At 36.2% G+C, this 15,822-nt stretch overlaps 1 protein-coding gene across 2 annotated transcripts in view; it reads left to right on the forward strand.

Annotated features, from left to right (window-relative positions):
• The window catches only part of LOC145680823 (gamma-aminobutyric acid receptor subunit beta-like), a 446,609-nt gene that overhangs the window by 385,194 nt on the left and 45,593 nt on the right, over window positions 1-15,822 (forward strand). For both annotated transcript variants that reach the window (XM_081751911.1, XM_081751912.1), the window contains one exon: window positions 7,439-7,584. In XM_081751911.1, coding sequence (XP_081608037.1) covers window positions 7,439-7,584 — 146 coding nt within the window. The remainder of the gene's footprint in view (window positions 1-7,438; window positions 7,585-15,822) is intronic.

The following is a 15,822-nucleotide window of genomic DNA, read 5'->3' on the forward strand; positions in this document are numbered from 1 at the left end:
AAAATTCCGGAATTCGGAATAATTATTTTTTCTTTTTGTAATCCTAAGAATTTTGTTCAAATGCAAACGAACAAATTTCCTTTTTGTAATCCTAAGAATGTATGATGCAAGTTAAGCTGAAACTTACATCCTAAAGTATACACTACTCAATCTTCCCATGGTTAATGAGATGTAGTCCAAAAGTACGATGTGCTCCTAATATTTAATTTTTGTTTTACTGTGATATTGTCCGGAGGTAAGACATATATCACACTGAGATAAACAACTTGACATAATGAAGATGTTATCATACGTAGTTTTCCAGAAAATCGTGAGAAACGATTTTTTATGAAGTTAAAATATGCGTCGCTTGTTGCCAGTGTGATGCAATTGATAACTTTTATGCTGGAATAGTCTTATTATTATTATTATTATTATTATTATTATTATTATTATTATTATTATTATTATTATTATTATTATTATTATTATTATTATTATTATTATTATTATTATTATTAATCGTTTATGTACTGTAAAAGAAAAATATGAACCGTTAAGTAGTAGATTTTATCTGTTGTTTTTTGATATCTTCTAACAGTAATAACAAATTGCTTGTAAATACGCAATGATTATCAAGGACAATGGCATATTAATGTAAGGACTACTCTGCAGACTAGCAATAAACAATAAACAATAACATAAACAATAGTCCCCAAAAAAAAGTAACTAACTTGGGCACGTCAGAATATTCGCGATAATATAGGGACGCATTGAGACTAGCAAAAAACGTGGTGTTATTATTACTCAAAGGGTCGTACGATGGAGGCTTTAACGTTAATGTTAATGGCACCAATGAGCACTTACTTGCTCTAATGGTTAACCTCACTTTTGAGATGATTCTTAGAAGTGGGCGTGTTGGCATGCAGTTGGAGTACTAACGATTTGCGTCACTATCGAACACTAACGTAGCACTAGCGACGTTTAAAGTCGAAATTGGAGTCTGACATAAGTGGCTTGTCAACTTCACGGACATTATATTTTCCTTGAATGCGAGCATGTTGCGCCCTACCACAAAAATAGGAAAAAATGCACTCGCAATATATTTGCACTGGAATGTTTGCGCCCTACCCCAAAAAGAGGGGAAAATGCGCCGGCTATATATTTGCACTGGGATGTTAGCGCCCTACAATTCAACTTATTATTGTATTGTGTAAAGTAACTTCCACTCGCACTTGAACTAGGCTTGCCTCTTATCGTCTCAGTGAGTTACTCCATCCGTTATAATATTCCGAACAAATGAAAAAAAAAATACAATTTTAGTTCACTAAAGGGCAATCCATACAAATACAATTTTTCATTATACTACAAAATTTACAATAAACGTATAAATGACTGATATATAATTATTTATTAATATAATCAAAGAGTATAATTTAATCTACAAAAGGCTGTTTGGCTCTACCCAGATATCTCTGTTCACAATCCTTGAGAGTTGTTTGGCTTTTCAGGACACAAAATATAGAAAAGAAAATGTAAAGTGAATGTAAAATCAGTTCAGTAATATTATCAAGAAAACTATGTACAGTGTGTTTACTTGCTGGAATTACACTTCAAACACACAATTGCGTTCAGTCGTTCTTTCAGGAAAAATGTTCCGGGGGGCACATTTAGTATTCCGGAGGGGGGTCACTGCTGGTACTATTCTATTTATTATTATATTATAGACGTATTATTTTGGTCTCCTCCGAGGGGGCACTCTGAGAGCTCTGGGGAGGCCAGTGTTCCCCCAAAATCATCTCTGGAAGAAGCAGTGATTGCGTTGATCCGTTGTGTTCTTTTGGCTTATATTGAAGTTTATTCTCCCCTTATATAGCCACAATGAAAATAAATCACAAATGGCATGGTTGTGGGGGGAGGATTGTTTATGCTGTAATGTCAGCCCCTCCGAGGAAATGCGTAAGCTCCAATAGGTTCTTTTATTTCGCAGGTCTCAAACTTCCCGGTGGAGGTACATCGCAGGCGCAATTTTCCCTGTTCTTGAGGTAGGGCGCAAATTTCCCAGACGCAAAATTCTCGACACCGTTCGAATGACCTCGGAAGACGATATCTTTTTCAATACTTTTTTATATTCTTTTACTCGAGATTTCTTCATAGCTTCTTATTAAAATACTTACTAATATATCCTCATTTTATTGTCCTAACCAATCAATATGGGTATGTTGTCAGTAAAATATTTAGATTGATCGAGCCTCTGGTGTGTAACCACAGTATTTCATATCATGCCCCCATTAGAAATCTTGGCTAAACGAATCAATATATGTTGAAAATAAAATAGTTTAGAATGATTGAGCCCCTGGTAAATAACCATAGTATTTCGTGACAGACCCCCCCCCCCTTCCTATTACCATATTCTAGCTACGTGCCTGACTCAGCTAAATCTCTACATTCTTTACCAAGCACACATTTTCTAAAGCGGAGAATGCTCTCTAAATACCTAAGCTCATTATTTTCAGCAGATGCACAAACTGGGTAACATGCTATCTACATGAATGTTATATATGTCGATTACTGGAAACCGCTTCTCGCTATCTATTACCATATTTACTATATAATGATTAACGTTAAAACCGGAAATGGTTGATTTGTACCGCTTCCGGTTTGAATATTACATTCATCAGGGAACTCGATTCTTAACTATTGACTCTGTACATCATGGCCAAAATTGATTGGTAATCCATCAGATAGTTCTTGAGACTGTTTGTTTCACTGACGGACAGAATGAATATATGGCTATAGAGTTTTGATAAACTAAATTCGTTAATGAGTGATGATGGAACAAATATAAGAAAGGGAACCAAGAGTACCACCGGGAAAATTTTCGAACACAAAATTAGCCATCGAAAACGCACATGTCCTGGGTTAGAATACCATAGATGAAAACTCTACCACTGAGTCATCAATCACCCGCTTATTAGTTTTGTTAACTATTATATTAATATAAATTAATGAATGCCTGCTTATGTTAATTATTGAACAATTACATTGTATACTTCGTAAAGTCAAAAATTATAAATTTGTATTTACTGTACATACAGTGAGCGCAAAATGTGTTCGTACACCTATGCTATTGAAACGAGAATGCTTGCGAAAAAGAAACAGAAAATTTAAGAAGTGTAATAACACACACAATATGAATAATGAAAACTAAGCTTTATGAATATATCAATAAAGAACCACAAAGACAAGTTTAATGGTCAGAAAGTAAATAAATTCCGTAGAAAATATATAGAGTAGACGCAAAAAGTGATCGTACACCTGACGTACGAATACGAAACAAAGATACCACAACTGGGGTTCACTAGTATTCACCTGAGTATACACCTCTGTATAGCATGACGAGTAACAGAATGAGTTTAGTTGTGAATAGGAGTGAAAAAACTGCACGGTGGGCTGTCAAAATGGGAAGCAACCGAACAGAAACAAATGAGGAGACAAGAAAAATAATTATTAAAGTGCATAAGAAGGGTAAGTCTTTGAGAAAGATAGCAAACCTCAGGGGCAGATCCAGAGGGGGGCGATCGGGGCCATCGCCCCCCCCCCCACATGAGGAAACTTTCTTATTTTATATATAAATAAACCCATCCATAACAAGTTTGGAGCTCTTAAAAGTAGCAGTATTACTGCCGACCGCCCCTTCCCCAGAAGTCCGTCCTGGATCCGCCCCTGTATAGAGTAGCCACAATCGAGTATTTTCCGCTGTATGTTTGGAGTCGTTGTCTTGCTGAACAATAAATTGTTTTCAAGAACCATCTTCTGTGCACTAGTATGGAGATATTCCTTTAATATGTTAATATACACTTTGTGGATCATCACTCCATCGATAAGGTGGAGACGACCCACTCCTGAGGCACTCATACAACCCCAGACGAGCACGGACCCTCCTCCGTGTCTTACTTTAGAGACGAGATTTTGAGGATTTATCTCTGTATTCACCTTGCGCCATACCATACGCCTCCCATTGGACTCGATAAAATTAAATTTATTTTCGTCCGAAAATATGACCCTATTCCAGAAAGAAGCCTGATCCCTTATCTTTATACTCTTTTTCAAACTTTAGTCTCTTTATACGATTTGTCTTGTTCACCCAGAACATTTTCCTGGCTATCCGACCATGATACCCTGCAAATATTCCGCACTGTACTGGCTGATACTTTAACACCGCGTGTTTCCAGATCCGTTGCCAATTGCACAGCACTACTTTTTGGAACCTTTTTTCTTTCCCTAATAATGTAACGTTTAACTTGTTCACTCAACACTCTTGGTCTTCGAGTTCTTTTTTTATTATTTTTTTATGGTTTCGCACAGTGATAGAAACATTATACATCGCAATTATTGTTTGTACTGTTGAACAAGGCCTGTCTGCAAGGTTTGCCAGGGGCGGATCCAGGACGGACTTCTGGGGGGGGCGGTCGGCGGTAATACTGCTACTTTTAAGAGCTCCAAACTTGTTATGGATGGGTTTATTTATGTATAAAATAAGAGTTTCCTCTTGTGGGGGGGGGCGATTGCCCCCTCTGGACCCGCCCCTGACTCTATAATACCTTGAAACAGCTTCGCACACCTCCCCAATCCCCAGACATGAACCCCATAGAACATCTATGATCTGTTCTGGAGACAAGAATCAGAAGGCACAGCTTGTCTACTAAAGAAGGCCTAAGAAAAGCTATTCAAGAAGAATGGGACATAATCAGTCCCGAAGCTACAGAACTACGAACTACTACAGGTGAAATCAATGCCACGAAGATTACAGACAATCATTAACGCACAGGGTAATCCCACAAAATAGTAAATAACGTAATATACTTTATAAGCATTAATTCAATCATAAGTGTACGGTGACTTTTTGCGTTTACAAAAAAGGAATTCTCTCTTTTCTTCTGAACAAAACAGTGATTGTGTTTGTTCGGCCTTTCTCTTGTATATAGAAATAAAATGTATGAATGTGTAGTCTTAATTCTGGTTATATATATATTTTTCCACCTCCCGTTCTCATGCTAGCTGTTTTCAATATAAACTATGCACGGTGTACGAACACTTTCTGCGCTCACTGTAGGTATGTTGACAATAAGCGAATGTTATTAGAATATTTGTTGAGATTTATTTTCCTTCACTGCCTTTTGCCTGATTAAAAAGTAGTTTGCAGTGCTTTGGAGCAGCTGCATGTGGGAACGCGATAATGTTTGAGACATACCGGCGACTTTTTTGTGTGTGAAAATAAGATCTTTCTCATAAAGTAGTAAATAACTGCAGTAGCAATTGTCTACGTAAGTGATAAAGACATATCCAACTACAAGAAATTAATACAGTATATATAGCCTATTCATTATTGTGTTTCTCTTTTAACAACTACTAGCTAAGGATGGCCAATTCCAGAATTTTTACTTTCCGGAATCCGGAAAGTAAAATCGGAAAAATTCCGGATCTCGGAAAAATTCCGGATTTTTTCCGAATGTCGGAATTTTTCCGAAATCCGGAATTTTTCCGAATTCCGGAATTTTTCCGAAATCCAGAATTTTTCCGAATTCCGGAATTTTTCCGAATTCCGGAATTTTTCTAAATTCCGGATTTTTTCCGAATGTCGGAATTTTTCCGAAATCCGGAATTTTTCCGAATTCCGGAATTTTTCTGAATTCCGGAATTTTTCCGAATTCCGGAATTTTTCCGAATTCCGGAATTTTTCCGAATTCCGGAATTTTTCCGAAATCCGGAATTTTTCCGAATTCCGGAAAGTAAATTTTCCGATTCCGGAAAACAAAATTTCCGGAATCCGGATTCCGGAAAATTTTGGCCATCCCTAGTACAAATCAGTTTGTTATGAACTGAATTTCTGCTGAAATTGCACTCTTTGTAATATTTAGAAAAATAACTTGGATCTTCTACGATCTGCCCCGGAAGAATATGTCATTTACTTTTATAAAAAATAAAATTATGATAAATTAGAGAGGAAATACCAAATGTATTTACAAATAACTACTATGTTAAATAGTAGTGTTTCTGCTTCTTACTATTTTATAACTTGAATGAAATAACTGTAAAACGCGTACGTTTTGAAATAAGACCTTAGGGTTACATTTGAATTGTTTTGAAAATTATTTATTGCTTATTACAGTTGACTTATACGTAGTTTTCTCGCTTCGTTTCCAGATATCAATATTGTAATATTTTGAAGGTAAAATCAAAATAACGTACACGGGAAAAATTTAACCCTTCACTCTTTTATTGTAAAATGTCTTATATAATTTTTGTACGAAGTTTCTACAAGTCTTTCTCAAAATCTTTAAATACTCTAAATAAATACCTTCAGTGTAGGTTATGCATGCCCTTCGGCGCCTCACAGATAGAAAGGAAGTTTGCCTTAGCTCAGAGCGACCTCAGACGGGTTGTTATACTCTGTAGACAGCAGACTCAGGAGCAGGTATTAAAGGTTTACACTCCGTAGCCCATGGCGCCCTCGGGTGAAGGTGTTGTAAGTAAACGATCAGCACTGGCACTGATGATTTCTTGGTCCCGTCGTTCGCTTTTATAGCCGTCCTTCTGGAGGGAGAACCTGGGGAGGAGTTGTCGGATTACTTTGTGGTTCTCTGTGTCTTCTTCGTTTCTTCCTGAAAGTCACTTTCCATCTGGAGTCTGCTACTGTTCGTTTCTAAGTCGTAAAAACATATGTTTAAAGTAAAAACATGTAGGGCTAGCTTCTAGTGTGTGGGTATACGGATTCTTGCAATATACCGAATTTAATTTATTTAATAAACGTTCAATCTACTGCGTGCAAAGCCAATTTGATTAAAATAGTCAATATATAATGGCTATAAAAACAACAGTAGGAAAGGAAGTCAATCAGAGGCTCTATTTAAATATACAATTCCAGCGTTCATCTGCTAGAACTGAGGAAAAGTCTAAGTCAGAATGACCGGCTACCAGATTCGAACCCAAGATATTCTGATTGCAAAGTTTGAATGTTAAACCTGTCTGGACGCTGATAGTGTCTGAAAAGGTCAAAGTCGACAGCTGGTGAAATAGTTACCCGTTTTAGTTTTAAAGTTAAATGTATTGTTTTGCGAGTAGTAAGCAAAACTGGTTAATATAGAAAATATAAAATTGGTGCTTAATGCTATTCAAAAGTAAGTCCCTTATCAATGTTGCAGCCAGTCATCTCTCTTAGGAAAGAGCTTTATTCTTTATAGTTTTAAAACTATTAAAATAAATTCTTATTCCTAACACCTTTCTTCAATTCTTTCACACAACGGTATTCTTTTCCAGAGAGACACGGCATAAATGATTAGCAAGGTTATGTAACTAGTATTTTTTTTAAAAAAAGTAATGTAATGTGTTCGTATAATTACTGAGTGATTTGCTTTCTATTATTATTATTATCATTGCTATTATTATTATTTTTTAGGATTATACCATAACAATGTACTTAAACCAGTACTGGAAAGATGAGCGGCTTGCTTTTAGCAACGACCAAGAAATTCTTACACTATCAGGGGACTTTGCTGAGAAAATTTGGGTGCCAGATACGTTTTTTGCTAACGACAAAAACAGGTAAGTAATGGCAAAATTTTTTCTTTATAAAAAAACAAGTAATTATGTCACAGTGTACATCACATGAAGAAGTTTGGTTTGCCATAGTTTACATAACGTGAAAATTGGAGTTTAAATGTTTTAACGGGGCTCCCATAAACATTTCCAAGTTTATCATAAACCAAACTCCGTAATAATAAATAGTATATATTTATGCCTTGAATGCATGCAACCCACATAACTTTATCGCTGAGAAGGTTGCCTGAAAGCCAGGGATTTACATCTGGGGAAACGGGTTTTGATTGTCCATATCTTGGAAGCAATTAGATGAATCACCGGTATCAAAAAAATTCGATTTTCTTAACTTTTAACCAACAACATCCTGCTGAAAATTAATAGTGATCCACTTAATATTCATGAGATTTTGTGTCCCCCGGACGAACACATGAACAAAGTAAACATGTAAGGAAACAAACACAAACAATAAAGATGGTAACAGAATAAACACAACAGAATAAACATATAAAGATGGTAAAAGCAAACTCCTTTAAAAAACTAGTTCATATACAAAATATTTCAGTGTCTGAGAAATGGGTAAATAAATAAGTTAGCTGTCAACATGAGTTTTACAAAATTACAAAGAATACAGTTCCGTTCCAAACAATACAGCTGATATTTGAAGACAATACAGGATAGCCTAGGGTATATTTTATATCCCTTGTGTATCAAAGTTATTCCTCTACTTCGAATTGTACGAATCCAGTGTTTTTTTACTACATCAAAACACATATACTGTATTGTCATTATACTATTTTAAATTAGGTATGTGAAGTAATTCTATGAGCATAGGATAATCCTCCCCAACCTTCGATGGGAAACTTTTTTAAAACTTTTTTATGCAAACACCAGCAGCGAAACATTGTTCGACATATTCTACAGTACTATTAAACTAACATTATTGAAAACCCAAGATAAAATTTCATTTTTTGAAGTCACTAGGTCAAGATGTTACATTCTTCAAATGTACATATTAAGCAAACACAAACAATACCATACTTATTGCTTAGTATTGCAACTAACGCTACAATATCACAAACACTCAGGAAGGTCCAAATTTTGGAGGTTTGTAGGACAGTGATAAGGTGAATAAAACGAACAGGACAGTACACAATCAAAGTACGTTAGCGTTGAATACTACGATTATGGTATGAGGTATTTCGAATGAATAGGAACTTACAAGGAATTCAAAATTGACTTTTCCAAAGGAATTTGGTTTACAAAAGTGCTTGTATAAGTATCACATTCAGTTTAGATGGTTTTGATACACATGCCAATTATAATACTGCTTACAGCCATTTAATATCTCAAATCGTAAAAATTTTAGCATTTTTAAAAATCTATTAGTTCGTAAGTTACAAAAGCATGCTGAGTCGTCTGGCCGTCACAATCTGGCGTCTATTAAACTATGACACATTGCTGGTCTTCCTCACTCTACACTCAAACATCACACCGACTGCTCTAGTGAGATTCCTAGCACTGCACCATTTGGCAAGCGGTTCTGCTGTGACCCACACTTCTTATGTCAATCGAAAGACATCGTTCAAAAAGTAGCCGTATTGTAGTTGAGTTGAGTTGATTTTAGTTTAGCGTCCCTTCCAGCAGCGAGGCTATATGAGACGTGGACCTACTGATTAACGTGGAATCCAAACCACATGCGCTCCCGCCGGGAATCGAACACGGGTCTAGCTGTATTGTATAATGCATTGGCTGATATATATATATATATATATATATATATATATATATATATATATATATGTGTGTGTGTGTGTGTGTGTGTGTATGTGTATGTATGTATGTATGTATGTATGTATGTATGTATGTATGTGCAGAACTCAGAATACTGCTTGAAATGATTTCAACTATTGTCTAGAATGAATATACATCAATCCATTATGTTCAGAGTTGAAACAACAAGCGATATTTTGATCTTCTTTGAACATTTAGTTCTCAAAATGTAATTGTTCTACGTGATTTTGCACGGAATATTACATATTCGTGACCAAAGAGCATGAGCATACTCGTTTGTTGTTCTGTATATTACCGTAGGAGACAAAAAGGTCATTTTAATCACCTAGAGAAAAGCTCAGAAGATTGACGTAACACTAACAGTGAAGTTGCCGTGTAGCAAAACTGAAACAATTGTGTCAAACACAATCTACCTATTTATATCTAATAATAAAATGTAAAAATGTGTGACGGCTAACTCCTCCTAGACTGCTGCACCGAATTTGATGTTGTTTAGTACGTGATTGCATCATAACACAACTTAGATTTTTTTTATCACAGTATTGGTATGGGGGTGAGCACGAGTGAAAGGTAGGGTTGAAGGGTGACACTTAAAAATAATCTTAAAACACAGACAGATGTTAGTGTCCAATCCATAGTTTTCGCGGTCGCTGAGATGAATACTGAAATAACCCGGTGCCAATAAAGTAATAATTTCTCCATTATCGCCACCAATGCGGATAAAAAAGAATAGATGTATAAAATAATCGAAAATGACCAATGTTAGTATCCATTCAACTTTAGGGCTGACTGAAATGGATAGTGACACCCCCGACGTCGTCCAACTTCAACCTCAGACTCCATTGATCTCGGGTGAGAAAGAGTAAGGGTGGATGTGGGGAGGAATGACATTACAGATTTGTATCAGATTACAGATTTGAAAAAGAGTCCTTGATCGTTGAACTGATTTGGATGATTTTCAATACTTGAGTGGGCCTTAGCCTTACCTAGGTTTTTATCACACCAGCTTTTCCGAATGGAAGTTTCTTTTTTTATTCTAACCGTAAGAAGTTAGAGGAAGTTCACAAATGTATGCCAAAAACACAGTATATCACGAGCTTATCAACTTAGAAAGATTTAAAAATGTGTATGGTACTTCTCATTAAAAATATAGATAAACGTGTCACATTGGTTTTGAAAATTTTTGTTTTAAGGGGTAGGAGGAGGAACATTTTCTATATAAATAAAAAAAATAATGTAACGATGTTTGATGGCTACCTCTACCTACTCCACTCAACTGATAATGATGATTTTTGGTTTATAAGTGGATCCTGGATAAATTATGATCTTATTAAATATTCCGCAATGGGAAGGGGAGAGTGACAGGTAAAAATAATCAAAATGACAAATATTAATTCATAATTCAATTCATACTTCTCCGAGTTGCTGAACATGATAGAGACACTCCCGATTCCGTTCAAATCCAAATTCATCCCCCATCGGAATGGATATAATGCAAGGGTGGGAAGGGGTGACACGCACGAAAGCGAGCGATATTAGTGTCCAATCCATAGTTTCCTAGGTCGCTAAGATGAATAGTGATACTCTTGATACCCTTTAATTCCAAATGCTTTCCCCCCTTAGTATGAGATTTGGGAAGGAATGGTATGTAAAAATAGTCGAAAACAATATTGGAGTGCGATCAATATTTTCTCGGTCGCTGAGTTGAATAATGTACTTTTGATGCTGTTTACGACGAAATGTTAGTTGGAAAGGGGTGACATGTAAAAATAATCGTAAATGGCCTAGATTAATATCGAATTCCTAGTTTTTGGGGTCACTAAGATGATTGATGACAGTCTGAATGATATTTAACTCCAAATTTAGGGACGAAGACTTAAGCCAGCTGGTTCAGGAATTGATAGTGACAACGCTGTTATTTATTTCACTCATTCCTTTATTTTCAAATCGTATAATCTTATTCTTCGCTTTGATGTCAGATGGCTTGGAAATCGACACAGATGGCAAGGTCAAAAAGGTTGTTCTTCGTTATTTATTTCACTCCTCCATGCAGTTACCGTCAGTGGACCACCAATGGGCAACTAGCGACATCTCGCCAAACATTGTCGGCCCCGCAGTGACAATTCGCGGTGGTCCCACTTCCGTTTTGAAAATCATACCACCAGCAGCCCACCACTGGTACAGATGTAACGAAACGCCAATCAACAACAAAATTGTTCCCCTATCGCCGATATGCGTGATTTGTTTGCATCAAGGTGAGTCTAAAAAACACAAAACATTAAGTAAAAAAAACAATCACGGAGTGGGCGCGAACCACCAACCTTTTGATTAGTAAATGCGTGCTCTTCCAACTTGGCCATGGAGGTGATGAAGAAAACATCGCTTGTAGAGGGCTAAATCGTTGAGGTCTTTTTAATTTGGCTAATCAGAGTGCTCCTGCAACCGTATATATTCTACGATAACCGTTTGGGATCAGATACAATCCGCTCGCCATGTAATTTAATAAGAAAATGACATGCGTCTATTTACTTTATTTTATGGTTTTCTCATATTCACTTTCAAATGATCGGCGACATTTGCCATGTAAATTCATACAATTATACGCACCCCTCTCAAGATTTTTCACTTTATGATGTAGAGGTAGAGGTTACTCTAGAGCTAACTTTAGAAACAACTCGTCAGGAAAAAATAATAACCGGATGCACATGACTGGCGATAGTTCCTGTTTGTCCCTTCGCGATTCTCCGCGACGAATCGAAGAAGGAGCGCGGACTAAAATGAAGTTCTCGCTGCTACGTGGTATTAATTTCAACACCCCAACTCTAAGATATCTCTTTCGACTCGACGAAACCCTGCAACCAGTGACACACTAGCGGCAAGCTTTCGGCGCGTCGCTAAAGCGACGATCGACATTTGCCAGCAAGTAGGTCACTAGGTATTGGCGACGTTTACATGGGGTCATTCCTTTATTTCCAAATTGTATAAATCTTATTCTTCTCTTTGATGTCAGCTGACTTAGAAATCGACACAGACGGCAAAGCCAAATGCGTTGTTCGTCATTTATTCCAAATATCTCATTCTTTACTTCCAAATATTTTACATAAACTTCAATTCTCCTCATACGAAGTCCGGGCATTTTACAGCTGTATTTTGTATCAATTTCTGTTACCTTTGATTCACTTACTGTTTGAAGTTTCGTCGCTTGAAAATTTAAGCAAAGAACTGTGTACCATTCATTCGTTTTACGAAAAAGGAAATTTTCGTACATTTTTCTTTTGTTCATACATAGCAGCACCCTGTAGATCAGGCCTGTCCATGAATTGGCTCCCGGAGCCAAAGCGTGAGCGGGCACGAGCGAAGATAAGAACAGGTGAGCACAGGTGCTGCTAGCTTCGCTTCTTCCACTGCATCCGATAAGTGTTGCCAACCACACATGATGGCAAAAAACCTATGGCCAAGCCTGGCCAGAAATTCGCACGATGATAAGCATTGAGCAGACGCAAGCGTGAAATGTGCAGGTGTGCTCTCCCCCTCCCCATTTCGAAAGCAGTGAAGCGAAAACACTGCAGGAAATAAAATTGGTACGTTTTTTGGTTAAGGAAGACGCATGATAGAGGTTACAGTTAGCGTTGAAGTAACTAACAAATGAACAAGAAAGAAAGAAACTAATATTAAACATGTCATCTTACAGACGTAAAAACGACTGCAAAAATCGGAAACGAATTGTTTCAGACCTTTTTAGCTTGCTTACACAATTCGTGACGTTGTATTACATTAGCACTCGGTCTGTAATTTGTCATTCGCTTCACGTTTGCTAAGTTGTAAACGCCTTTCGTTGCTAGATTGATAGGAGAACGACGGGAGGTTGAAAATAATAATAATAATAATAATAATAATAATAATAATAATAATAATAATAATAATAATAATAATAATAATAATAATAATACGCTTTATTATTATTATTATTATTATTATTATTATTATTATTATTATTATTATTATTATTATTATTATTATTATTCGGACCAAAGAGGGATGAAAATGGGGATTGGAGGAAATTCATAACTAAGAATGCATAGTTTTTTTTATACCGCTCACCTAACATTATTAGGGTTATGAAGTGTAGAAGGCTCAGGTGGGCAGGCCATGTAGCCAGAATGGAAGAAATTAGAAACGCTTTCATAATTTTAACTGAAAACCCAATTGGAAGAAGACCACTAGGAAGACCTAGGCGTAGATGGGAAGACAATATTAAGATGGATCTTGCAGAAATAAGAGTACAGAGTAGAAACTGGATCCAGTTGGCTAAGGACATAAGTTAGTGGAAATATTTTGTAAACGCGGCATTGAACCTTCGGGTTCCATAGACCATAGAGTTAGTTATTATTATCTAAAAGAAATGTTCAAATGTTGTTAAGAGACAATTACACAGAAGAACCGAGTTTCGACCAAACACTAATTTGCCGAAAGGAAATTCCAGTGCAGTCCAGCCTACTTTAAGCGTTATCCGTGCAACCCACGTTTCATGTTCAAGACATTGGGAATAATTGTTCGTATCATTCAGTTGGAACGTTTCCTTTCGAATTTACGCTATTACAGTAGACCTACGCTATTACAGTAGGCCTACGCTATTACAATAGGCCTACAACATTGTGACTTTAAAAATCAGTCAGTAACTATCGAAGAAAGACAAGCGTGTAGCTTCAGTCGTTGAAATGATTTAACATTCTTTTTCACTTTTAACAAGCCACCGGCAAGCAACCAGCCAGGGACAATACATTTTTCCTTATTAAAAAGACACTCCTTGTTAAAAAAAAAAAAAAAAAAAACTAATTGCAGTCACTAACGGTCACACTTAAAAATGGAAAATCTCTTTGGCTCTCTTAATATTTTGTTTGATTCTTTGCGATCAAAGTAACTTTAAAAGTGGAGTAAGAAATACTATTCTTCCTATTGATAGTGTAATAGTGGCTTCTAATCTCCACAACCAACCCCTTGCTAAGCCTATTCGTACACACATACATGCATAAGCTAATTTTCTGGAGATATACTTAGATAATTACAAACAAGTACTACAGTTTTTTTTCTTATCAACAGATTATCTCTTTTCCTAAAAAGCGAAACAACATAATATAACAAACCCACATCCCTCTTTAACAAAAGGAAAGAAAAAAGAAGAAAAGGAACGTACATAGTTTATCATTTGATTGCTGTTACAAGTTTGTATTGTCTATAGTTAACGGTTACCACATTGTAAAAAAACACTTTACACTAAATGGCAATCAGTTACCATACATACTTTTTTTTTTTTTTTGGTAAGCTAGTGATTACCGTCAAGGTTGACAACACTTCCGCTCCTCTAAGGACAAAACCCGAAGATCCACGAAGCACGAACAATGGTATTTGCTCGTAGAATGCTCGTGAGCGTTCACGAGGAGAGTTTCCACTATCTGCTCGCCGTGGGCAGGGCTGCTGTAGATGATAATACACAATTTATTAAGAAATATAAGCCTTCGAGGCTTGTTGCATGCAAGGGCGCCAATCAGGGGAGCAAGGTGGGGCGCTTGCCCCCCCCCCTAAGAGGAAATTGTACTTGGAAATATCTAAAAACCTAATAGAATTTTTACATTAGTTACAGCAAAATTGAAACTATATTTGAAACTTTGCTTATACTTCCCACCCTTGGAAACCACAACATGGGCGCCCTTGGTTGCATGCCTTTCTAACAAAACTAGAAAATTAGGCAGCTGCTGATTCAAGGTCGTTAGTGCTTTGTTCAAATCAAAGATGGCCATATAGTGGAAAAATACATTTTATTACCGTTAACAAATGAAAATAAAATAAAGATTTCTTGCTAAAACTGAAGTTTTAGCAACCCGCATAACCAAACCTATTTGTGGCATTTTTTTCTGTCTATAAGTAATATCATTATAGTTAAGTTGAGCTTTGGCCACACAATCTAACAAAATCATTTCTTCTAAGTAAATTCAAATATTTATCCATATGCTACCGTGTTTTAAACAGCCCAATGAATATATAACATTGATTTTTGTTCGAGAAGTATAAACGTTCGTCACTGCATGTAACTTCACTTATAGAAATACCGTAAAGTGGGTATACTTTGGCCTATATATTTTTTTAATATTCCAAATTCTCGTTGTAATATCTCCTAATATTACGGCATTTCTCCTTGTTAAAGTGCAATCCTTTGGCTTTCTTTTGAAAGCAGTAAATAATCAGTATGACCGAGAATGGTGATTAGAGTTCCAATTTTTTGATGCCATGCTAGATTTTTCATGGTTGTGGTAACTTTTGTCCATTTGTCAAAATGATTAATTAATACACGAAAGTATTATTGTAACACTGTATTTGAGAAACAGAAGAAAAGAACAGGATATTATAAACACATTGGTGAAATTGTCATGTTTTTTTACTCAATTTCAATCG

Source organism: Thermobia domestica, chromosome 3 (assembly GCF_964235325.1).
Source record: "Thermobia domestica chromosome 3, izTheDome1.hap1.1, whole genome shotgun sequence".
NCBI classification, from domain to species: Eukaryota; Metazoa; Arthropoda; class Insecta; order Zygentoma; family Lepismatidae; genus Thermobia; species Thermobia domestica.